This window comes from Macaca thibetana, chromosome 20 (genome assembly GCF_024542745.1).
Source record: "Macaca thibetana thibetana isolate TM-01 chromosome 20, ASM2454274v1, whole genome shotgun sequence".
Lineage (NCBI taxonomy): Eukaryota > Metazoa > Chordata > Mammalia > Primates > Cercopithecidae > Macaca > Macaca thibetana.
The window spans coordinates 70,826,001-70,852,168 of record NC_065597.1 but is presented as its reverse complement, the minus strand read 5'-3'; the positions used below and the strand labels follow the sequence as shown (position 1 = coordinate 70,852,168).

At 48.2% G+C, this 26,168-nt stretch overlaps 1 protein-coding gene across 2 annotated transcripts in view; it reads right to left on the bottom strand.

The window, feature by feature from the left end:
• The window catches only part of GLYR1 (glyoxylate reductase 1 homolog), a 204,471-nt gene that overhangs the window by 3,090 nt on the left and 175,213 nt on the right, over positions 1–26,168 (bottom strand). For both annotated transcript variants that reach the window (XR_007722141.1, XM_050774331.1), the window contains 10 exons: positions 22,458–22,544; positions 21,526–21,582; positions 19,907–19,957; positions 19,742–19,815; positions 15,206–15,305; positions 9,942–10,052; positions 9,162–9,263; positions 7,978–8,140; positions 7,514–7,693; positions 7,061–7,185 (listed from right to left, as the gene is read on the bottom strand). Coding sequence is in view for 1 of the 2 variants with exons in the window: in XM_050774331.1 (XP_050630288.1) it covers positions 7,061–7,185; positions 7,514–7,693; positions 7,978–8,140; positions 9,162–9,263; positions 9,942–10,052; positions 15,206–15,305; positions 19,742–19,815; positions 19,907–19,957; positions 21,526–21,582; positions 22,458–22,544 (1,050 nt within the window). In the remaining variant the exon portion in view is untranslated. The remainder of the gene's footprint in view (positions 1–7,060; positions 7,186–7,513; positions 7,694–7,977; positions 8,141–9,161; positions 9,264–9,941; positions 10,053–15,205; positions 15,306–19,741; positions 19,816–19,906; positions 19,958–21,525; positions 21,583–22,457; positions 22,545–26,168) is intronic.

The following is a 26,168-nucleotide window of genomic DNA, read 5'->3' as shown; positions in this document are numbered from 1 at the left end:
TTTCTTAGCTCAAAGGCCTTTGCCAACTGTTCCAAATGAAGCAGCAGCTGCACCTACCACTTTACCCAGTCATCTCTGTCTTTTACTTGTATTTCTTACACTGTGAAATTCTGACCTTTTTAACTGCTTATGTGCTAATTCTGTACCCGCTTCCAGTTAAATGTAAGTGTTCCTGGGAGGGATGGAGGGAGCTGCACACCAACATGTACTCGGAGTGCAGAACAGTGCCTGGCAATCAGCACCTGCCCCAGAGACACTAGTGGAATATGAAAAAGCTTGAAAAGAACTAAAAAGCCATTGCTTGACAGGCAATAGGGCCATGCTGAGGCAATGTGGCTGGACACATGGGTCCCTCCTACGTAATTAGCTGTGGGCTGTGGGGTTTTTTGTTTTGTTTTGTTTTTTACATTAAGTAGTCCTGCAAGAGACACCATAACTGAGGTTCACTGCAGCTCAGCTGTAACTTTCAGCTCACAGTTGACAGTTACAATTGAATAAAGACATTTTCAGGTAAAAGAAACTGTCACTGGGCAGATCCACATTATAGGAAATTCCAAAGAAAGTTTTTTCAGTGGAAAGGAAGTAACACAAGAGAGAAACTCTTCTTTAGGGAGGGATAGAGTCTACTAGAAACGGTAAATATAGAGAAACTTAAAATTATTTTTTCTATTATTTTCTTTTCGAGACGGAGTCTAGCTCTGTCCACCAGGCTGGAGTGCAGTGGTACAATCGCAGCTCATTGCAACCTCTGCCTCCCAGGTTCAAGAGATTCTTGTGCCTCAGTCTCCCAGGTAGCTGGGATTACAGGCGCCTGCCACCATGTCTGGCTAATTTTTGTATTTTTAGTAGAGACAGGGTTTCACCATGTTGGCCAGGCTGGTCTCCAACTCCTGACCTCAAGCGATCCACCCACTTGGGCCTCCCAAAGTGTTGGGATTATAGGCGTGAGCCACCATGCCAGCCTTTTCTCTTAATTTCTTTAAAATACATATGACTGGCCAGGCGCAGTAGCTCATGCCTGTAATCCCAGCACTTTGGAAGGCAGAGGTGGGCAGATCACAAGGTCAGGAGTTCAAGACCAGCCATGGCCAACATGGAGAAACCCCATTTCTACTAAAAATACAAAAGTTAGCCAGATGTGGTGGCGTGCGCCTGTAGTCCCAGCTACTCAGGAGGCTGAGACAGGAGAAAGGCTTGAACCCAGGAGGCGGAGGTTGCAGTGAGCTGAGATCACGCCATTGCCCTCCAGCCTGGGCAACAGAGTAAAACTCCGTCTTGGAAAAAAATAAAAATAAAAATACACATGACTGCTTTAAAAATCACAGTGTTGGCCGGGCGCGGTGGCTCAAGCCTGTAATCCCAGCACTTTGGGAGGCCGAGACGGGTGGATCACGAGGTCAGGAGATTGAGACCATCCTGGTGAACATGGTGAAACCCCGTCTCTACTAAAAAATACAAAAAACTAGCCGGGCGAGGTGGCGGCGCCTGTAGTCCCAGCTACTCGGGAGGCTGAGGCAGGAGAATGGCGTGAACCCGGGAGGCGGAGCTTGCAGTGAGCTGAGATCCGGCCACTGCAACTCCAGCCCGGGAGACAGAGCGAGACTCCGTCTCAAAAAAAAAAAAAAAAAAAAAAAAAAAAAAAAAAAAAAAAATCACATCACAGTGTTGCCTGGTAGGTTTAAAACAAGGGCAGATGAGGCCTGGCGTGGTGGCTCACACCTGTTATCCCAGTACTTTGGGAGGCCGAGGCAGGTGGATCACCTGAGGTCAGGAGTTCGAGACCAGCCTGACCAACATGGAGAAATCCCATCTCTACTAAAAATACAAAATTAGCCAGGTGCATGCCTGTAATCCCAGCTACTTGGGAGGCTGAGGCAGGAGAATTGCTTGAAGCTGGGAGGTAGAGGTTGTGGTGAGCCAAGATTGTGCCATTGCACTCCAGCCTGGGCAACAAGAGCAAAACTCTGTCTCAAAAAATAAATAAATAAATAAAACAAAGGCAGATGGAACACCCAGGACCCACCTATACCTCAGAGTGAGAGTTCTCACACCTGTGGTGCTTCTGCCCCCAGGAGATATCTGGTAATATCTGGAGACATTTTCTGTCACCCGAGGAGAACTATGTCACTGGCGTCTGGCAGGTGGGTTGCCCAACATCCTGCAGTGCTTGGATAGCCCCCACACACAGAATGACAGTAGTGCCGAGGTTGAGAAACCCTGCCTTAAAAGACGAGGGAGGGGGAAATAAATGCTTCTATGTGGTTGCAAAGTTTCTACATTTAACGGGAAATGGTACAAGATTATCTTTTTTTTTTTCTTGAGACAGGGTCTTGCTCTGTTTCCCAGGCTGGAGTGCAGTGGTACGATCACAGCTCATTGCATCCTTGAACTCCCAGGCTCAAGCAATCCTCCTGCCTCACCTGCCTCAGCCTCCCAAGTAACTAGGAATAGGGTGCTTGCCACCACGCCCAGCTAGTTTTTGTATTTTTTTTTTGTACAGATGGGGGTCTCAAACTCCTGGGCTCAAACAATCCTGCCTCGACCTCCCAAAGTGCTAGGATTACAAGGATTACAAGTATGAGCCACCGTGCCTGGCAAGATTAACTCTATTTTAAGGATTTATATTGCAATCTGTAGAATAACCCTAAAAAATGAATGTAAAGAGGCAAAGTAAAAAAGAAAATAGATAAATGAAACTGGAATTCTTTTTTTTTTTGAGATGGAGTCTCGCTCTGTTGCCCAGGCTAAACTACAGTAGCGCAATCTTGGCTCACTGCAAGCTCCACCTCCTGGGTCCACGCCATTCTCCTGCCTCAGCCTCCCAAGTAACTGGGACTATAGGCGCCCGCCACCACGCCCGGCTAATTTTTTGTATTTTTAGTGGAGATGGGGTTTCACCATGTTAGCCAGAATGGTCTCGATCTCCTGACCTCGTGATCCGCCCGCCTAGGCCTCCCAAAGTGCTGGGATTACAGGTGTGAGCCACTGCACCTGACCTCTTTTTGTTTTTTTGAGACGGAGTCTCGCTCTGTCACCCAGGCTGGAGTGCAATGGCACAATCTCGGCTCACTGCAACCTCCACCTTCCAGGTTCAAGCGATTCTCCTATCCCAGCCTCCCGAGTAGCTGGGATTACTGGTGCCCGCCACTATGCCCGGCTAATTTTTGATATTTTTAGTAGAGACTGGGTTTCACCATATTGGCCAGGCTGATCTCGAACTCCTGACCTCAGGTGATCTGCCTGCCTCAGCCTCCCAAAGTGTTGAGATTATAGGCATGAGCCACCGTGCCCAGCCGAAACTGGAATTCTAAAAAGCAAGCAAGAAAGGAGGAACAAACAAAAGACAAAGGCAACAAACAGAAATCAAATGATAAAAACGCTAGCTCCAAATCAAACCACATATCAATACAACTACTAAAGGTCAATGCACCAGTTAACCTTAAGAACCTGACCTCTGAACTCCTAACAGTACAGAGCCTAAGCTCTGAACTGAAATGGCTGGAAAGCACCGAGCTGCATTGAGAAAGTAACCTAAAAACTCTGCTTCCAAGCCAATGAATCCTGCAGTCAGGGTGGAGGCAACCTGGAAGTCACTTCAAAGAGCAGCTTTCCCAGTGCAAGCCACATGAAACCGTTGGGAAATAACTATAGTCAGAAATGAGCTTTCAGCCAGGGGCGGTGGCTCAAGCCTGTAATCCCAGCACTTTGGGAGGCCGAGACGGGCGGATCACAAGGTCAGGAGATCGAGACCATCCTGGCTAACATGGTGAAACCCCGTCTCTACTAAAAATACAAAAAATTTAGCCGGGCATGGTAGCGGGTGCCTGAAGTCCCAGCTACTCTGGAGGCTGAGGCAGGAGAATGGCTTGAACCCGGGGGGCGGAGCTTGCAGTGAGCTGAGATCCGGGCAGACAGAGCGAGACTCCGTGTCAAAAAAAAAACAAAAACAAAGAAATGAGCTTTCATCAAAAAAGACTTATAAAATACATAAATACATGAGAATTCTACTATCCAGAGAGAATCCACAGGTCGAATGAACAGGGGGGACTTGAAATAGTAATGTAATCTGAAAGAGTCATGAAATAAGTACTTTGAAATGTTGAAACAGACCAGAGACAGAAGTCAGAATTTAGGAACAAGGCTGCACGCGGTGGCTCATGCCTGTAATCCCAGCACTTTGGGAGGCCAAGGTGGGCAGATCACTTAAGGCCAGGAGTTTAAGTCCAGCCTGGCAAAATGGTAAAACCCTGTCTCTACTAAAAATACAAAAATTAGCCAGGTGTGGTGGTGCATGCCTGTGGTCCCAGCTACTCAGGAGGCTAAGGCAGGAGAATCACTTTAACCCAGAATATGGGGGCTGCAGTGAACTGAGATCATGCCACTGCACTCCAGCCTGGAAAACAGAGTGAGATTCTGTCTCAAAAAAAAAAGAAGAAAAAAAAAAAAAAGAATTCAGGAATAGAGAATTACACTATGAAAAGCCAGGTGTCAACAGAACAGTACTGGCTGGGCGTGGTGGCTCACGCCTCTAATCCCAGCATTTAGGGAGGCTGAAGTGGGTGGATCATCTGAGGTCAGGAGTTTGAGACCAACCTGGCCAACATGGTGAAACCCTATCTCTACTAAAAACACAAAAAGTTAGCCAGGAGTAGTGGCAGGCACCTGTAATCCCAGCTACTGGGGAGGCTGAGGCAGGAGAATCGCTTGAACCCAAGAGGCAGAGGTTGCAATGAGCCGAGATTGCACCATTGCACTCCAACTTGGGCAACAAGGGTGAAACTCTGTCTCAAAATAAAATAAATAGAATAAAATAGTGTATCAGCTGATAGTACTTGAAAAATACAGCTGCTGTTTCGCAAAGTGTCATTTTTATTGTAATCATATGGTAAAGACAAATGTTTTTCAGTTGTTTTTTTTTTTAGATTCAAATTCTATGAACATGAACTAAGAAAGTAGAACTTCTACCCTAAAAAACTTTTCAAAAGTGTATGTGGGCCGGGCGCGGTGGCTCAAGCCTGTAATCCCAGCACTTTGGGAGGCCGAGAAGTGTGGATCACGAGGTCAGGAGATCGAGACCATCCTGGCTAACATGGTGAAACCCCGTCTCTACTAAAAAAAAAATACAAAAAAACTAGCCGGGCGATGTGGCGGACACCTGTAGTCCCAGCTACTCGGGAGGCTGAGGCAGGAGAATGGCGTGAACCCAGGAGGCGAAGCTTGCAGTGAGCTGAGATCCGGCCACTGCACTCCAGCCTGGGCGACAGAGTGAGACTCCGTCTCAAAAAAAAAAAAAAAAAAAAAAAAAAAAAAAAAAAGTGTATGTGAAGCTGGATACAGATATGCACGCCTATAGTCCCAGCAACTCGGGAGGCTGAGGTGGGAGGATTGCTTGAGCCTAGGAGGTCAAGGCTGCAGTGAGCTATAATTGCGCCACTGCTGAGACTGTCTCAAATATAAAAAAAGTGCATGTGTAAGTGCTTAAAATGTCATTTGAAAAATGCTAATAGACATGCTAATTAAAAGGCAGATACCATCAAAATGGATAAAAATCCAAGCCCCAATTACATACTGTCTACGAAAGACACAATTTAGACATAAATAAGAGAGGAAATGCATGGAAAAATATACATACCATGAAAACAGTAAGCCGGAGAAGGCTGTAGCCACTTTCTTTTGCTTTTTTTTTTGAGATGGAGTCTCATTCTGTCACCCAGGCTGGAGTGCAGTGGTGCGATCTACGCTCACTGTAACCTCCTGCCTCCCAGTTTCACGCAATTCTCTGCCTCTGCCTCCCTGAGGCAGAGATTACAGGTGCCTGCTACCACACCCAGCTAATTTTTTTTTTTTTTTTTTTTTTTTTTTTTTTTTTTTTTTTTTTTTTGACGGAGTCTCTGCCGCCCGGGCTGGAGTGCAGTGGCCGGATCTCAGCTCACTGCAAGCTCCGCCTCCCGGGTTCACGCCATTCTCCTGCCTCAGCCTCCCAAGTAGTTGGGACTACAGGCGCCCGCCACCTCGCCCGGCTAGTTTTTTGTATTTTTTAGTAGAGACGGGGTTTCACTGTGTTAGCCAGGATGGTCTCGATCTCCTGACCTCGTGATCCGCCCGTCTCGGCCTCCCAAAGTGCTGGGATTACAGGCTTGAGCCACCGCGCCCGGCCCCGCTAATTTTTTGTATTTTTAGTAGAGACGGGGTTTCAACATCTTGCTCAGGAGATGGAGACCATCCTGCCTAACGCAGTGGAACCCCAGCCTGGCCAACATAGTGAAACCTCATCTCTACTAAAAATACAAAAATCAGCTGTGTATGGTGGTGCATGCCTGTAATCCCAGCTACTTGAGAGGCTGAGGCATGAGGCTGAGATCACACCCCTGCACTCCAGCCCGGGCGACAGAGTGAGACTCTGTCTCGAAAAAAAGAAAAAGAACGAAGAAAAGCTAAACTAAGTAGAGGGAAGGGAATAAAAAAAGAAACTGGGCCAGGCACAGTGGCTCACGCCTGTAATCCCAGCACTTTGGGAGGCCGAGGCGGGCAGATCACGAGGTCAGGAGATCGAGACCATCCTGGCTAACACGGTGAAACCCTGTCTCTACTAAAAATACAAAAAAAAAAAAAAAAAAAAAAAAAAAAAAAAAGCCGGACGTGGTGGCGGGCATCTGAGGTGACACAGCAAGACTGTCTCAAAAAAAAAAAAAGAAAAAGAAAAAGAAACCGAATGGTTGGGTGTGGTGGCTCATGCCTGTAATCTCAGCACTTTCGGAGGCCAAGGCAGGGCAGATCACCTGAGGTCAGGAGTTCGAGACCGGCCTGAACAACATAGAGAAACCCTGTCTCTGCTAAAAATACAAAAATTAGCCTGTGGTGGTGGGCACCTGTAATTCCAACTACTCAGGAGGCTGAGGTAGGAGAATTGCTTGAACTCAGGAGGCAGAGGTTGCAGTGAGCCGAGATCGCGCCAGTGCACCCCAGCCTGGACTCCATCACAATAAAAAAAAAAAAAAGAAAGAAAAAGAAACTGAAGGGCCTTGGGACTTGGGCCACACCCTCTGTCAAGCTACGCTACCTCGTTTGCTGCAGCTGCCATGGGAGTCGGATGGTTGACCGCATCACCCAGTGCGATGGCTAAGCGGAGATCCTTCTGAATGTATTTCAGGTAGAAATCAGGTTTAAAGTTGCCTTGCAGGATATCTGAGGAGAAAAAGCCAGTATCAGATAAAAGCCAAGGACCTGAAATTAAAAGCCACCTACAGTCCATCAGGTGTCAATACCTAAAACGTATTCAAGGCTCTGTTCCACACAGCCTAGGCCTCACGGCCTCTCCCACACCCTTAGATACCTGAGGGCTGGCACTCCCAGCCTATATTCCCAAATCCCGCCCACTGTGTTTCTGAACCTCCTCTGGCCAGGGTCAGGGACTGACTAGAGAGGGGCATCTTTCATGCTCACTGAACCCCTGACGTAGTCCCCTGTTCTAATCAAACACCAAATGCAAGAAGAGGGACCAAAGGCAACTTACTTTGGCACTTCTGGTCCAGGAAGATGCTGGCCAACTGTCCCTGATTGAGGATGTCCAAGAGTGTCTGCTGGGACTGGCCTGTCACCTGGGCCAGGGTCAGCCCCTCGGCGATAGTGGCCATGAAGCTCCCTTGGACCATGTTCACGATCAGCATCATCTTGGCTGCGTTGCCCACTTCACCTGCCCAGGGCAAAGACTCACGGTCACAGCCCAAGAATGCCACAGACAGGGCTTCTCTGCCCACGCTCACCTCTGCTCAGACCCACCTCTCTCCAGGGGAGGCCCCCTTCACCTGCCCCCGACAGACTGGGCTCTTCCTCCTTCCACGCACTGACTATGCAGGTGAAAGGAAACCTTCCCTGGGGCCCCCAGCAGAAAGGCCGTGTGGGACTGACGCTGTCATCAGTGTGACACAGAGGAGATGTGGCCCCAGGCTCCAGGCCTGACGGGTGCAGGCGTGTTACCTAGGAAGAAGGAGGTCTTCCCCATCGCCTGGAAGCAGCTGCTGCAGTCCTCGTATAAGCCCCTGTCTCCAGCCGCTAAGATCACCAACATCCCGTCATTAGACAGCTGCTGATTCCCTGAGACGGGGGCTTCCAGAAAGCGCCCCCCCCTGGACACAATCACCTGGAAAGAAAAGTCACAGCTTCTGGAGGCCTCCTCTCTCCCAGCGCTCTCTGGGCAGGACACAAGGAGTGTTGCTGAGTGGCCACGGCTGCTCATCACACCTTCCAGAGCTGGAGAAGACGGCCACCCATACCAAGGTTCTACAGCTGACTCCTGAACTTAGGAGCTAACCATGTGCAGGTCAGACAGGCCGAATCACAGCAGTGATGAGACGCTGGGGTCTCCACACAGGCATCCAACTGACTTGGAATTTCTTTCTTTCTTTTTTTTTTTTGAGACACAGTGTTGCTCTGTCGCCCAGGCTGGAGTGCAGTGCCGCGATCTCAGCTCACTGCAAGCTCTGCCTCCTGGGTTTACGCCATTCTCCTGCATCAGCCTCCTGAGCAGCTGGGACTACAGGCACCCGCCATCACACCTGGCTAATTTTTTTGTATTTTTAGTAGAGACGGGGTTTCACTGCGTTAGCCAGAATGGTCTCAATCTCCTGACCTCATGATCCGCCTGCCTCAGCCTCCCAAAGTGCTGAGATTACAGGTGTGAGCCACCATGCCCGGCCCGGAATTTCTTAGAGACCAACAACTAGAACCTGATGCGACCATGTCAATGGCTTGGCTGAACACACAACTCCCCTGTGGATGCTGCCCTCCCCTCAGAACATGTGGGTCCCAACTCCCACTCCCTTATTTGGGCCAGATGCTCGGGGACGAGGGATGCTTTGCCAGTGCCAAATGCAGACAGCTGCTCAAACCCCAATGCCAGGCGGGCGGCCTGGGTTACTTCTCAACATAAGGCTGGCAGCTCCAGGACTTGATGCCCATCCCAGCCATGCAGCAACTGCCTATGGCTGTTCAGACTAGCTGCGGTTTAAAGGTGGAGCACGGGATAGGCTAGTCCCAAGGCTACTCGCCTCTCCTCTTCCCTCTCTGGCATTGGCTCTAGAGTAACTGCCCATTCTTGTAAGCCTGGGTCTTGGGCTCTGATAGAAAAGATGCTGGAGAGCCAGCCCGAGGAAGGCTGCTACCTGGGCCAGCTCAGTGACTGTGTCAGCGTCCACTGTTGACATGTCCACGTAGCACTTCCCAGGGCGGATCCCTTGCAGCACACCACTGGGGCCCAGCACCAGCTGTGGGGACATAAGGGAGAAGCAATAGCCCAGGCTCCCAGGCAGATGCTCAGGAGCCCTACAGACCTCAGATTAGAATCCTGCTGCTGCTTTGGCTCATTTCCTGATTTCTATCAAGCTGAAAAGGGAAGAACAATGAAATAAGCAAGGGATAGAAAAGTACTTCCTGCATGTTCCCATTTATCTTTAAAAAGAATATATGTGAGTGTGTGCATTTCTTTTTATTAAAAAGAAACCCATTTAAAAGAATGGTTTATTTTGGGGGTTTCTTTGGATTTACTTGGATTAGGCTAGTCACCAGTTTAACAAGATGACTACCGCACTTGAACTTGTAAAATATACAAATACAGCGACAGCTAAATATAGAAACCTGGCACCTGGACCAAAGGCACACTCAGTCCCAAAGCTTCCAGTTCAACAAGAACACATGAAGCCTGTTCAAGACGAATTTCAGCACAGACTCCAAGGGCTCTAGAAGTATTCATTCTTTGATTGGAATTAAAGGAAGTCTGTATTCAATTAATGCAAACACCCTTCACAATGGGAAATGGCCCTTCATGGGAAATTCAGCCCCCCACATGTGGACACTCACTTGGTGTGCAGGGGAGGAGGGGAGGAGGCCAGCCAGCAATCCTGGCTGTGACCCGGAGTCGCTGAGGGGAGGGAGGGGGTCCTTACGTCCTTGGCCGCCTTGGGATCCGACACGCAGGCGAAAGTGATGTCGCAGGTTGAAACGACTTCAGCGGGGGTTCTTCCCAGACGGGCCCCCTCCTGGATGAACAAATCACACTGCAAAAGTCACAGATCCTAACGTGAGCTGCAGGCAGTGCACAACAAACATGCCAGCCAGGCCAGAGAAGCGCTGACCAGGCCTCCTGGCAGGCCTTCCAAGGCAGGAGGCTGAGGCCGGGAGCCTGGGTCATGGAGACAGGAGCCCAACTTTTGATGAAGTGCACGGGGCCTTTTACCAGCCATCTTCAGTTTTTGCGTGACAGGTGCCTAGGATGATGCACTACTTCACAAGTGTCTGCCGAAGGTGTACTGTTTCAAGAATGGGATGTGAGCAGTACCTGTCCCCAGCCCCTGCTGTGCTGTCCTGGCTGTGGCCTTGAGCTATCAACACTTTGCTGGGAACGTGGGGCTGTGGCTGGGACCCTTCCGCCTGGTGGCCATTACTTTTTGGGATGCTTCTCAACACTGTTGTCAGGTTAATAAGACTTCTGGAAGTGTCTAAAAGCACTAACATTTTGGCTTTTTTTTTTTTTGAGACAAGGTTTTGCTCTGTCACCCACGCTGGAGCACAGTGGTGCAATCATGGCTCGTTGCAGCCTCAACCTCCTGGACTCAAGTGATCCTCCTGCCTAAGCCTCCTGAATAGCTGGGACTACAGGTGCATGCCCCATGCTTGATTTTCTTCTTCTTCTTTTTTTTTTTTTTTGTAGAGACAGGGTTTCACCATGTTGCCCAGGCTGGATGGGCCTACTATTTTATATCAAACTTTTAATAATTTTACGATTCACATTTATCTATATTATCTTTCATAATTCTGGCATAATTATGGTTTATAGTGGTTGACTGCAGAACACTTCACTGAGAGACATACTGTGATTTACCTAATGGTTCACCTGCAGTTTGACACTTAGCCCGCTTTCAATTGTAAAGTGATATCAACAAACACCTTTATGTACAAAACTTTTCTGTTTTAAATTTAGGTCTCCACAAGTAAAATAAAACAGGTTCTAAAACAGTTTTAAGGCTCTTAACAAATGTAGACAGATGACTTCCCAATTAGACTACGTCACTTCATAAAAAGCACCAGCAATATCTCCTGTTATGCCAGTGCCGAGTGTGTAATTTAAAAACTACAAATAAGGGCCCATAAATATATGTAAAATTCTTCCTACCTGATCATTTAACCAGTCAAAAAAGGCACCTTTTTGTTTGATATATTTTAATTACTCCTGATTACTGAACCTTTTTTATGCCTTTGTTTCCTCTTTTGTGAGCAATTTTTTTGTCTTTTTTTTTTTTTCTGAGACAGGGTCTTGCTGCTGCCTACGTGGGATTGCAGTGGTATGATCACAGCTCACTGCAGCCTCTACCTCCCGGGCCCAAGAGATCTTCTGGCCTCAACCTCCCAAGCAGCTGGGACTATAGGCAGGTGCCAGCTCACTCGGCTAATATTTTATTTTTTGTAGAGATGGAGTCTATGTTGTCCAGGCTGGTCTCAAATTCCTGGACTCAAGCAATCCTCTTCCCTCAGCCTCCCATGGTGTTAGGATTATAGGTGTGAGCCTATTCTCACATCTAAAATTAGGAGCACCCTGGTAATTTTTTTGTCTTAATTATCAAACTATGTATTTAATAAAATCAACGTATTACCCTTCTATCGTATTTGCTGCAAGTACTTCTAGTTGGTATTCCTTTCAATTTTGTTTATTTTTTGTTGTTGGGGAGTATTATAAAAAAAAAATCAACTGATCTTCTTGTGTGATCTTTATTGTTTCTAGATTACAAAGATCTATGTTAATATTTATTTTCTTCTGGTTTTCTTTTAAAAAATTAATTCTAGGCCAGGCACAGTGGCTCATGCTTGTAATCCCAGCACTTTGGGAGGCCGAGGCGGGTGGATCACCTGAGGTCAGAAGTTCGAGGCCGGGCGCGGTGGCTCACGCCTGTAATCCCAGCACTTTGGGAGGCCGAGGCGGGCGGATCACAAAGTCAGGAGATCAAGACCATCCTGGCTAACACAGTGAAACCCCGTCTCTACTAAAAATACAAAAAAATTAGCCGGGCGTACTGGCGGGCGCCTGTAGTCCCAGCTACTCGGGAGGCTGAGGCAGGAGAATGGCGTGAACCCGGGAGGCAGAGCTTGCAGTGAGCTGAGATCACGCCACTGCACTCCAGCCTGGGCAGCAGATCGAGACTCCATCTCAAAAAAAAAAAAAAAAAAAAAAAAAAAAAAAAAAAAAGAAGTTCGAGACCAGCCTGGCTAACATGGTGAAACCCCGTCTCCACTAAAAAAAAACAAAAAATTAGCTGGGTGTGGTGGCGCACGCCTGTAATCCCAGCTACTGGGGAGGCTGAGGCAGGAGAACCACTTGAACCAGGGAGGCGGAGGTTGCAGTGAGCCGAGATTGTGCTATTTTTTTTTTTGGAGACGGAGTCTTGCTCTGTCAACTGGCTGGAGTGCAGTGGCACGATTTCAGCTCACTGCAACCTCCGCCTCCCGCGTTCAAGCAATTCTCCTGCCTCAGCCTCCTGAGTAGCTGGGACTACAGCTGTGTGCCACCACGCCCAGCTAATTTTTGTATTTTTAGTAGAGACAGGATTTCACTATGTTGGCTAGGATGGTCTCGATCTCCTGACCTTGTGATCCGTCCGCCTTGGCCTCCCAAAGTGCTGGGATTACAGGTTTAAGACACCGTGCCCGGCCGAGATTGCACCATTGCACTTCAGCTTGGGCAACAAGAGTGAAACTCTTATCTCAAAAAAAAAAATTAATTCTGTAGTTAACTTGGGATATATTAGTATGTGGTAGGAAGTAGGATCAGCATTTTCCCAAACTTCTAATTAGTTGTTCAGAACCAAACTCACTGACCAGCCCTTTATTATATCTCACTGATCAGAGGCTGTCCCAGGCTGCCCAGTCCTCACAGAGCCTGGTGTTCCCTGCGGCCTTTTAGTAACATAGCTTTACATCATGTCATCACCTTTGCTTGGGAGGGTTCTCCTCATTACTCTCTTTTCTGAAAATCCAAACTATGTTTCCTGCTATTCTAACAGAACCAGTGAATCATTTTTACCAAAAGTATTTTAGAAATTCCATGGGAATATCATACGATTAAATGGCTTTTTAAAGATAATCTTTACTAAATATGTACTCTAGATTTCCTGGTTACCCTACCCTCTGGCAGTAGCAGGGTCTCAGAAGGATATCGTAATCTCAAAATACCCTGCCAATGGGGCCTTTGAGATCCCACTCCTGATAGGCCCTCATAGTGCCAACCAAACGCCCAGCACCTGAAGCCCAAGTATCTGAGTGTATCCTTAGTGCCTGTCTCCTCCAGACCCCTTCACCTCTCTAACCACTTCCCTGTTATTCTTGAAAAGAACATCATTCCAGTGAGGTGAATTTTTACTTTGTTTAGAATATTTTAAGTTTAAATCATCAGTTCCAATACTCCCTTCAGCAATCACACCTCCTTCCAGCTCTTATCGCTGCTGTACTGTTTGTTCACAGGGCTCCCAGCAGCACCTTCCTGTGCACGCATGGGCATGCCCACCCCTTTCACAAACACATGCTCAACCATACCATGTGCATTGATTATTATTACTTTTTTTAGGCCAGGCGTGGTGGCTCATGCCTGTAATCCTGGCACTTTGGGAGGCTGAGGCAGGCGGATCACTTGGGGTCAAGAGTGAGACCAAAAAAAAAAAAAAAAAGAGTTTGAGACCAGTCTGGCCAACACGGCGAAACCCCATCTCTACTAAAAATACAAAAATTAGCTGGTTGTGGTGGTGGGTGCCTGTAATCCCAGCTACTTAGGAGGCTGAGGCAGGAGGATTGCTTGAATCCGGGAGGCAGAGGCTACAGTGAGCTGATATTGTGCTACTGCACTCCAGCCTGGGCAACAGAGCAAGACTGTTTAAAAAAAAAAAAAAAAAACCATATATATATATTTTAATAGAAATTGAGATGGGGTCTTGCCATGTTGCCCAGGCTGGTCTCTAACTCATAAGCGCAAGTGATCCCCCTGCCTTGGCCCCCCAAAGTGCTGGGATTACATGTGTGAGCCACCACACCTGGTCATCTCAAGAGGCTGGAAGTTCTTAGTCTCTCTTCCTTTGTTCCATGCAGGAGTACAGTGCTTTAGTTTTCTGTTTTCAGGCCATTGCTTTTCATCTTTTCTCAGAGGAGAACTTGGTGGGAGCTGTTGCCTCTCTCCATTATAAAAAGTGATCATTCATGGATTTGGAATTCCATCTCTGGGCATGCAGACCTTTTGAAGCCATGGACCACCACCTCAGGTTGAGAACTTCTAAACTCATGCTGTCTAATATGGTAGCCACTAGCCACATGAGACTATTTAAATTTTAATTTAAATGAAATAAAAATTCAATTCTTCAGCTGTACTAGACAACTTCATGTTGTCAATGTTTAATACCCTCGTGTGGATAGACAGTGGTTACTGCACTGGACGGCACAGATACGAAACACTGCTATCACTGCACAACGCTCCAGTGCACAGAACACCATACAGCCGGTAAAAAGAACCAAGTGGATCTATCCACAGGCTCTGTGTGAATGACACTCACTGTATGTGTGTATGTTCACATAGGCATGGAAACAAGAATGTAAAACCTAACACAAGCTATTTTAGGTAACAGCAGAGGGGGGGATTTTTCCTTCATTATTTACCCCCTGGGTATTTTTAAATGTTTAGTTTTTATTTATTATTAATTTATTATTTTGAGATGGAGTCTCGCTCTGTCACCCAGGCTGGAGTACAGTGGCACGATCTCGGCTCACTGTAAGCTCCACCTCCTGGGCTCATGGCATTCTCCTGCCTCAGCCTCCGGAGCAGCTGGAACTACAGGCGCCCGCCACCACGCCTGGCTAATTTTTTTTTTTTTGTATTTTTAGTAGAGATGGGGTTTCACCGTGTTAGCCAGGATGGTCTCGATCTCCTGACCTTGTGATCCGCCCGCCTCAGCATCCCAAAGTGCTGGGATTACAGGCGTGAGCCACTGCGCCCAACAAATGTTTAGTTTTTATAATAACATTCTAAGTTTAGGCATCTATATCTCTACCTGCCTGGAGTAAAAGCTTGGCTTCTATTCTACTGCATGCAGAACGCTGAGACAACAGGGGGAGATGTCCACCCTTAGGGTTACCCCAGACTCCCCCAACCCAACAGGCACCACCCCTGAATGCTTACTTTCTCTGCAGTGCGGTTCCAGACAGTCACTGTGTGACCCATTTTTAGCAAGTTGGAGACGATTCCACTTCCCATGAGACCAAGGCCCAAAAATCCTATCCTGAAACAGACAGAGACTGTTGAGTTCAGGGTGGAGCGGGAGGGTCAAGGTGATGATGAGTCCATGCAGCACAAGGCTTAGGGTGGGGAACTCAGACCACCAGAAACCGCAGTGTGCCAATCTATCTGCAGAGCCAGGGGCTTCATGCACATGGGTCTTTTCCTATGCCATGGTCTAAAGGTGTCCCAGGACGTAAACAGGCATTTTGAAACCCCTGACTGTCACAGAAAAAAGTATGATGTGTATGGTTCAGGGCCAGTCTCCCAGGGCAAAGTCCCCTTGTTGCCTTTTTTTTTTTTAGACAGCCTCACTCTGTTCCAGGCTGGAGTGCAGTGGCACAAACTTGGCTCACTGCAACCTCTGCCTCCTGGGTTCAAGCGATTCTCCTGCCTCAGCTTTCCGAGTAGCTGGGATTACAGGCGTGCGCCACCATGCCCGGTTTATTTTTGTATTTTTAGTAGAGACAGGGTTTCACTATGTTGAACTCCTGACCTTGTGAACTGCCCGCCTCGGCCTCTCAAAGTGCTGGGATTACAGGCGTGAGCCACCGCGCCCGGCCTCTTGTTGCTTTGATAGAGGGTTTCAGCTCACAGTGCCGTAATAGTAAGAAAGCAGACATCTGTCTTTGGCCCTTGAAGTGGCTTCCCAATCGGCCATCTTGAGCACTAGGCTTGATACCACTTTACTTTTTTTTTTTATTTTTATTTTTTGAGATGCAGTCTCACTCTGTCGCCCAGGCTGGCGTGCAGTGGTGCGATCTCGGCTCACTGCATCCTCCACCCTCTCTGAGTTCAAGCGATTCTCCTGCCTCAGCCTCCTGAGTAGTTAGGATTATAGGCATCTGCCACTGCGCCCAACTAATTTTGTCTGTGTGTGTGTGTGTGTGTGTGTGTGTGTGTGTGTGTGTGTGTGTGTGTTTTTAGTAGAGATGGGGTGTCACCATCTTGGCCAGGCTGGTCTTGAACTCCCGACCTCGTGATCCACCCGCCTCTGCCTCTCAAAGTGCTGGGATGACAGGTGTCAGCCACCGGGCCCGGCCTCATACTTTACTTATTTTTTGAGATAGCGTCTTGTTCTGTTGCCCAGGCTGCAGTGCAGTGGTGCAATCATGGCTCACTGCAGCCTCGACCTCCTGGGCTCAAGCAATCCTTCCCCCTCAGCCTCCTGGGTAGCTGAGACTACAGACATGCGTCACCACACCTAGTTTTTGTGAAGACGGGCTTTTGCCATGTTACCCAGGCTGGTCTTGGACTCCTGGGCTTAAGGGATCCGCCTACTTCAGCCTCACAAAGTGCTGGGGTTGCAGGTGTGAGCCACTGTACCCGGCCCTGGATACTTCTAACAGGATCCACCACAAATCACTGAAGCACTGTGTTTAGAGCCAGGCAACTTCCTTGACTGCATGAACCAGGACAGCAATTTTCACCTCTCTTTCCCAACTTCAATTCTCTACCCACACCCTACCTTTCCAGTCTTCCTGTTATCAACAGAGTGGGCCTTGCCTCTCCTCTCCAAAGCTAAGTCCTTCACCTGAGCTCGGAACCCAATCTGTCCCAGTCCACAAATCCCTCTCCCTATGCCTGCCTTCCCCCAAACCTCTCTCCACTCCCCCAGCCCCTCCTTCCACAGGTCCTTCCCGATCCTTGTGACAGAAGCACTCCTTGGCCAGTCTCCTCCACACACATTCACATGCTCTGCCTCCTCCTTCCTGCAACCCTGAGAGCTGGGGGCTGGCCACCACTACTGCTATTTCGACATGCTTTTACAGGTGACTTTTAGCTTGCCCAAGTGTCTTTTCTTGGTTCTTATACTTCTTTACCTCTCTTTGCATGTGACAATGGTGCTAAAGAATGCCTCTTTCCTCGTTTCTGATCATATCATGTTCTTGTTTTGTAGTTTTTAATTTTATTTATTTATTTATTGAGAAGGAGTCTCACTTTGTCTCCCAGGCTGGAATGCGGTGGCGCGATCTCTGCTCACTGCAAGCTCCGCCTCCCGGGCTCACGCCATTCTCCTGCCTCAGCCTCCCGAGTAGCTGGGACTACAGGCGCCCGCCACCACGCCTGGCTAATTTTTTGTATTTCTAGTAGAGATGGGGTTTCACCGTGTTAGCCAGGATGGTCTCGATCTCCTGACCTCGTGATCTGCCCGCCTCAGCCTCCCAAAGTGCTGGGATTACAGGCGTGAGCCACCGCGCCTGGCCAGTTTTATTTATTTAAAAAGAGAGATGGAGGGCTCTTGTTGTGTTGGCCAGGTTGGTCTCGAACTTTTGGTATCAAGCAATCCTCTCACCTCAGCCTCCCAAAGTGCTAGGATTATGGGCGTGAGCCACTGCACCCAGCCTTTTTTCTTTTTTTAGACAGCATTTTGCTGTCTCCCAGGCTGGAGTGCAGGGGTGTGATCACAGCTCACCGCAGCCTCAAACTCCTGGGCTCAAGTGATCCTTCCACCTCAGTCCACCTGAGCAGCTAGGACTATAGGTGTGTGCCGCCATGCCTGGCTAAGTTTTAAAACTTTTTGTAGAGATGGGGTCTTGCTGTATTTCCTATGCTGCTCATGAACTCCTGGCCTCAAGGGATCCTTCTGCTTTGGTCTCTTAAAGTATGGGGATTACAAGGATGAGCTACTGTGCTTGGCCATGTTTTCAATTCAGGCTTTCTCTGAGTGCTGGATGTCCCCTGCAGCTCCTCCACTTTGACCCCCTCATTCTTTCCATAATTTTGGTCTTCTGGAACCATCTCTACAAATGGGCCCCTAATCTCTGCTAGAATATTAGCTGCTCACATTCTCCCTGTCCCAGCCTGCATTAAGTAATTTGAGTCACATGTTGAAAAAGGAACTCACCACCTTTCTCACCAAAACAGACCTCCTTGCTAACTGCTTCAAGTTGCGACTTAAAAATGAGGAGGTATCTTTTTGTCACTCATTATTTGGTTAGTGCAATAATCCCCCATGATTCTAAATTATGACAGGTGAATTCCCTTTCCTTTCATGGTGTTCTAGGAAGTACAGTAGACCCGGGATGAAGTTTCCGGATTTTTCTTTTTTTTTTTTTTAAACAGAGTCTCGTTCTGTTGCCCAGGCTGGAGTGCAGTGGTGTGATCTCGGCTCACTGCAACCTCCACCTCCCAGGTTCAAGCGATTCTCCCGCCTCACCCTCCCAAATAGCTGGGATTAAAGGCACCCGTTATCATGCCCGGCTAATTTTTGTAGAGACGGGGTTTCACCATGTTGGCCAGGCTGGTCTTGAATTGCTGACCTCAGGTGATCGGCCCACCTTGGCCTCCCAAAGTGCTGGGAGTCAAACAGCCGTGAGGTACCACGCCTGGTCAAGGTTCTGGATTTTTAAGATGGCAACTGACAGTCCTTCACACTGTGTCTCAGATAAGTTGGAAATGTGGATTAAGGTGGGTTGGGTAACAAACTGGCTGGTTCTGATGCTGGCTTCCTACTCTTTAGTACAAGTTTGACTAATGGGCCAATAAATGTGTTGGGTAAAGACATCAGCATTCTGTGGTCAGCCCCATCCTGGTCACATTTTTACTATTATTTAACACAAACCTCCTCCCCCTTTGTTTGCACCTAATATGCCCTTATCTCCTCCACTCTACAGAGGCAAGTTCACCAAAAATAACTGGTAGAATTAGTGATTTCGACAGTACAAAAACGTCAAGTAAAAGATGCACTGTTTTTAGTCTGGGGAAGACCATGTGAAAGGTACAAACTGGAAACTGACTTCAGCTAACTTGCTCCAGAGAACATGTTTTCTTAGAAAACATATCTTTTTGCCAACAAGACTCTGTGGAGGAGACAGGCCTACAGAGCAGGCACAGAGGCAAGGCTGGGTGCAAGTTGGGTCTGGGAGCAAGTCCAGGATCACTCCACCCACACTGGGCAGGGTGCAGGACAGCCAGCAGGTGCCCAGTGAGGACCCCTAAGCACCTTCATTTCTCTTCCCCCATCTGCCCCAACATGGCCAATTTTGGGGCTTCATAATGATTCTACTCAGCCAGTGGTTCTCACAGTGTAGCTCTGACCAGCAGCAGCAGTACACCTGGGAACCGGTTAAAAATACAAATTCTTGGGCCCCACCCGGACATACTGACTGAGAAGCCACCTTCCAGGTGACTGTGAGGCACAGGAAAGTCTGAGAAACACTAAGCCAAGTGCTCCTTGGCTCCTGAGTTCTGGAGCCAAAAAAAAAAATCCCTCAGCTTATGCCCAAGGGAAACCTGACCATAGATTTATACAGCTTCTGACTCCTATGAGTCAAACTGCTCCTACCATTGTCAATAAAAGTTACAACGTCCCCTGCCCTTTCCATTCAATGCCAGCAATGGCTAGGACACAACCCTTAAAGAACCCCCCTGGGATCAACTTCCCCCCACCCTCAGCAGAACCAGAGCCACTGGAAGCCTTTTCATCAAAGGTCCTACTTTTTGTCTGTGGGTGTGATGCTGCCATTCACGGCTGTGCTGTCAGCTGCCTGGATGGAGGTGGAGCCAGTTTCCTACGGACAGGAAGCACATCAACAAGTCAGTCAGCCTGCAGTTTAAGGACCCAGGTGAAAATTAAAATGGGGAGGCATGGAGCCTACATACCTCTTCACATATTTTCAACTTCTTAGTGATTGCCTGGTAACAGACAGCTGGCTAATGGAGGAGGAGGAAAGAGACTACTTATTCAACTGCAAGCTTAACCAGTCTTCATAATAATCCCCTCAAAGGTTAGACCCAAAGTGGGAAGTTAACATCAAATATTTGTTTTACACTTAAGTGAACTCCAAATTTTACACCAGAAAGTTCATACACATTACCTCATTCAAGTCCCCATGCAATTCTACAAGTTCTTTTTGCTGACCATGGTGTTGAGAATAAGAGTCATAAGCTTGGAACCCACATCTATCCAACTCCAAAGCCACAAACTCTCATGAGAACCTAGCATGGCTCAGTCTACCCCATAACCTTGCAGACCTTGGGAGAGCTTCCCTCTGCATCCGCAGGACTTGGAGACCGTCTCTTGGAGTGAGCTTCAAGATGTGTCTGCCATGCAATTTCATGGGGAGCTGACAGCTTACGATGTTTGCTTTCTGCCCTAAACTCTAAAGATCACTGTGAAAGTCTCAACTGCACAGCTGGCTGAATTTTAAATGCTCTTTTTGGGATATCTATCTATCTATCTATCTATCTATCTATCTATCTACCTATCTATCTGAGATGGAGTCTCGCTCTGTTGTCCAGGATGGAGTGTAGTGGCACGATCTTGGCTCGCTGCAACCTCTGCCTCCTGGGTTCAAGTGATTCTACTGCCTGTCTCCCAAGTAGCTGGGATTACAGGTGCGCACCACCCCGCCCAGCTGATTTTTGTATTTTCAGTAGAGATGGGGTTTCACTATGTTGGCCAGGCTGGTCTTGAACTCCTGACCTCAGGTGATCCACCTGCCTTGGCCTCCCAAAGTGCTGGGATTACAGGCATGAGCCACTATGACCGGCCTTTGGGTTTATTTATTTTGAGATGGAGTCTTGCTCTGTCACCTAGGCTGGATTGCAGTGATGCGATCTTGGCTTACTGCAACCTCCACCTCCCGGGTTCAAGCAATTCTCCTGCCTCAGCCTCCTGAGTAGCTAGGATTACAGGCGTGCACCACCACGCACAGCTAATTTTTGTATTTTTAGTAGAGACGGGGTTTCACCATGTTGGTCAGGCTGGTCTTGAATTCCTAACTTCGTGATCCACCTGCCTCGGCCTCCCAAAGTGCTGGGATTACAGGTGTGAGCCACCATGCCCGGCCTGGGTTTATTTTTAATCTTAATAATGCTTGGGTCATTAGTGGGCCCATACTAGGGCTTCTCGGCTAGTTCGCCCGGGCTGGAGTGCAGTGGCCGGATCTCAGCTCACTGCAAGCTCCGCCCCCCGGGTTTATGCCATTCTCCAGCCTCAGCCTCCCGAGTAGCTGGGACTACAGGCGCCCGCCACCTCGCCCGGCTAGTTTTTTGTATTTTTTAGTAGAGACGGGGTTTCACCGTGTTCACCAGGATGGTCTCGATCTCCTGACCTCGTGATCCACCCGTCTCGGCCTCCCAAAGTGCTGGGATTACAGGCTTGAGCCACCGCGCCCGGCCAGAGCCTAACTTTTCAGGTGGCTGGGCCAGGACCCTGTGGAGAAGCACTCCTTGGCCAGCCCCTGACCAAGGGCCAATAGCCTCAAAGGGCAACTCACCTTCTCTGTTTGGCTTAGCAGGAAATGATGGAAATGAGGATCTGCATCTTTAACAGGCTGAAACCAGAAAACAATGAAATAAAACCAGTACCTGCCACCAAAGGTCACTTCCTTCTCCCTGGTAACCGGACTCCCCTCTGGCTGGAACACCTCTGGATTCTGGTCTCTTTTTCACAATTGTCTGGAAATTCTTTTCCCATTTTGGCCTAAGCCTTTTTATAAACAAGCCCCATTCCAGCTAGAGGAAAACTGGCTTTAAAGTGGAAAAGAATAAATGATTCTGCCAGGTTGGTACGCACATTGTTCCAATGAGACTGTGGGAAAATATTAACAAGCATACTTGGGCTTTATAAATTCGGTGCTTATTAGGCACAGCAGACTGAGTCACATCTATTCTGGAATTTCAGGGTTTCGGCCTACTTGTGTCTGGTACCAAGCCCTTGGGGATCTCATCTTACTGAGCATATTAAACAGAGTAGCCACAACAGTGGACCTTCATGGGCTTTCCATAATCATGCCCAGCAATAGGTGCAGCTGCACCAAGGATAACAGAACTAAACATTAAAATTGTATTTACGGATAATAGGAGGATATTGATAAAACATTAGGGGGGAAAACTTAAGGAATGATCCCTCTTTTGTGAAAAAGAGCCCTGCCCAAAATAACAAAAACCAGACATAAGTCTATAATCATCTAAATGAATGCTGAGTGGGCATCCCAGAGGACTGAAATCTGCCACCTCAAGCCTCACAGGGCTCACCCTAGAGGGAGATTTTTAATTTTTTATTTCACGGACTTCTGTACTGTTTTGTAATAATAAATTAAGCCTCACACACAAGAAAAGGACAAAAAAAAAAAAAAAAAAAAAAGAGGATCACACAGGAACCTCGCCCTAAGCTGCAGCTTGTCCTGCCTGCAGAAGAGCTCCTTACCTCGCTTGCGGTTGGCTGCCATTTAAACGCGGCCATCGGTCCGGCCATCATCCCCTTCACGGTACTAGACTCCGGGATGGTGAGATCCTACAGAGGGAGGGGCAGGGCATTTTAAAATCACATTCAAACCCCAATGAAATCCCTTGCAAGCTCTACGGTCTAAGTGAAAGTCCAAGCCAACCCCCAACCACTGTTCTGATGACTGACTGTCCCTCAGGAGAAACAAGCCAGTTCTTCCCATTAACACAAAGTGAGTCTTTCTTCTCAATTCTGGAAATAATGTGGGCTTATGTCTAAATTTCACAAAGATGGAGGTAATTAGAAAGCCCAAGTATGATCTGCAGTACTGTCTGCAAAGTTGCGGAGTAAATGCCATATAGTGAATACCAAACATTAAGAAATAGCAGTGGCGGCTGGGCGTGCTGGCTCACGCCTGTAATCCTAGCACTTTGGGAGGCCGAGGTGGGCAGATCACGAGGTCAAGAAACTGAGACCAGCCTGGCCAACATGGTGAAACCCTGTCTCTACCAAAAAAACCCAAAAAATTAGCCAGACATGGTGGCGGGCGCCTGTAATCCCAGCTACTTGGGAGGCTGAGGCAGGAGAATTGCTTGAACCCGGAAGGTGGAGGATGCAGTGAGCCGAGATCGTGCCACCGCACTCCAGCCTGGAGACACAGCAAGACTGCATCTCAAAAAACAAACAAACAAACAAACAAACAAACAAAAAAACAAGAACCAGGAGTGGCTTCAGCAGAAGGAATCCACCATATTTCAAAAAAACAAATAAAACCACATGGGGCTGATGAGGTCTGCTCACATTTTACAGCTATTGTGACAAAGGCTGAATTAAACTCCAGGGTAGCCGGAACCCAAGAGCCTGAACTCTCCTGAGACGGACACAGGAGAGGACATAGAGGACGTGGTGAAACGAGCAGCTCCTCTTCACGTTCTTCCTGGGCAAAGGGTCCTCTTTCCAATTCTTTTTTTTTTTCTTTTTTTGAGACGGGAGTCTTGCTCTGTCTCCCAGGCTGGAGTGCAGTGGCGCAATCTCGGCTCACTGCAAGCTCCACCTCCCGGGTTCACGCCATTCTCCTGCCTCAGCCTCCCGTGTAGCTGGGACTACAGGCGCCCGCCCCCGTACCCGGCTAATTTTTTGTATTTTTAGTAGAGACAAAGTTTCACCATCTTAGCCAGGATGGTCTCAATCTCCTGACCTCGTGATCTGCCCGTCTCGGCCTCCCAAAGTGCTGGGATTACAGGTTTGAGACACCACGCCCGGCCCCCTCTTTCCAATTCTAACACTGGTCTGGTCCCTCTCGACTGCTCTGATGTTACCTTGCACTCCCTTTCCCCAGTCGCTCCCTTCCAGCCACAGTGGCCCTCCTGACACCTCCTGCCTAGACTACTCCTGAGGTTTTCTTAGTCTTAGAAAATGCCTGCTCCATTCTACTAGGCCGACATCTTTAGAGCCCTCCTTGACCCCTCTTCTCTAATCACTGGCAATGAATGGGGCTTTATAGTTGGGGATCTGCCCAACCCCTTCTTCTCACCATCCAGGCTACCAGTATCTAAGCTCAGGCCATTGCTGGCCACCTGGACAATTGCAAAAATAAATCTCCCGGCTTCCACTCACAGTCTAGTCTCTACACAGCAGCCAGTCATCTACCAAAAGGGCCAATCAGATCCATGACACTTCTCTGCCTAAAACTGGCTTCCAGTCTCACATAGTAAAGCCACGGGCTTCATGAGCATGGTCTACAGGGAGGGTCTTGTAAGTTCTGCCATCTCCCACCCATCCCACGCCAATCTCCAACCTCAAGTCCTATTTCTTCCTCCTGTCACTGCTCTCCAACTCATTAGCATCCTGCTAGCCTTCCACCCAGGCCCCAAACACACCAAGCATGTGCCTGCCCTGGCTCCCTTGTGCTACTGGGAACGTTATTCTGACAGTTATCTCCTTGGCTCAGGCTTGCTTTAGGACTCTGTTGAAATGTCACCTTATCAGAGTGGCTTCACCTGACCTCTCTGTATTTTTGCCCACAGAACATGATGCTGATGTGGATCATAATGAGAAAAAATGCTTTCATAGGGCTTTCTACATGCTAGATGTCACTATAAGTGCTATTTTATATGTACGTTCTCATGTAATTCTCACCCCTTCATGAAACAGAACTACTATGACCTTTTTTTTTTTTTTCTTTGAGATAGAGTCTTGCTCTATAGCCCGGGCTGGGGTGCAATGGCGTGATCTCGGCTCACTGCAAGCTCTGCCTCCTGCGTTCAAGCGACTCTCCTGCCTCAGCCTCCTGAGTAGCTGGGACCACAGGCACATGCCACCACGCCCGGCTAATTTTTTGTGTGTTTAGTAGAGACGGGGTTTCACCATGTTAGCCAGGATGGTCTCCTTACCTTGTGATCCGCCCCGTTGGCCTCCCAAAGTGCTGGGATTATAGGCGTGAGCCATTGCGCCCAGCCCTATTATTATCTTCTTCTACAGAATACAAAACTAAGGCACACAGAGCTTAAGTAACCTTGCTTAAGGTCACCGAGTCAGTCACTGGTGTGGTAGATACAATTTATTTATTTGGAGGCATAGTCTAGCTCTGTCACCTAGGCTGGAGTGCAGGGACGCAATTAGGGCTCACCGCAGCCTCAACCACCTGGGGTGGGAAGAAGTGATCTTCCCACCTCAGTCTCCTGGGTAGCTGGGACTACAGGTGTGCGCCACCATGCCCGGCTAACTTTTTCTTTTTTGTAGATTTATTATTTATTTGCAATTATTCGTTTTTTGTAATTTTTAATTTTTTGTTTTTATAGGGTCTTGCTATGTTGGCCAGACTGGTCTCGTTATAACTTCTGGCCTCAAGTGATCCTCCTACCTCGGCCTTCCAAAGTACTAGATTATGCGAGTGAGCCACTGTGCCTAGCAGACTGACAGAATTTGGCTCCAGGGTCTGTCATATTAGAAGTACATCCTAGGAAAGCAAGAACTCTGCCAGTTTCGCCTACTCTACAACCCATGCTGGCATACAGTCCAGGTTCAATTGTTACTGAAGGAGCCTTGTCTGACTTTTATACTGCTTTCTCTCCAGGCATCTGGCCTATGGTAGAATTGCTCAATAAACATTTGTTGCATTCAGAGGTTTTTGGGGGAAGAGAAAGGCCCAGCCCAGAGCTGCTCAAAAGAATATTCTACAATGATACAGGGCGTGTCCTATATCTGCACTGTGTGATAGAGCACGCGCCAGTCAAGTGTCACTGTGGAGCATCTCACACGATAGGATGATGGAGATGGAGAAGCTGCATTTTAACGTGTATTTAATTTAAATTTAAATGGCCAATTGTGGCTGGGGCAGCACAGCTGTCTGGGGAGGTGCAGCCCTAGGAATTGCCTAAGGACACAATGACCCAATGGGAACAAGGAGGAGGCAGCTTGTAGCTCTCAGTTTGGCACTAAGGAAGGGCCCCAACTCCTAAACTTCTGCTCCTCGTTTGAGTGTGGGATTCTGGGAGAGTCACAGACCTGACAGTGCTACTTTGATCCAGGTGGGCTGTGCCCAGAGTTCATCCCCAGAAAGAGGGTGGGTAGGAGCTGCTGGGGTACAGCACTTACACGCAGGTCCAGACACAAACCCAGCCTTTCCCTGCCTGCCTCCGCCATCAAGGTCAGCCTTTTCCATTAATCCTCACGGGGCAGGAGATTATGTCC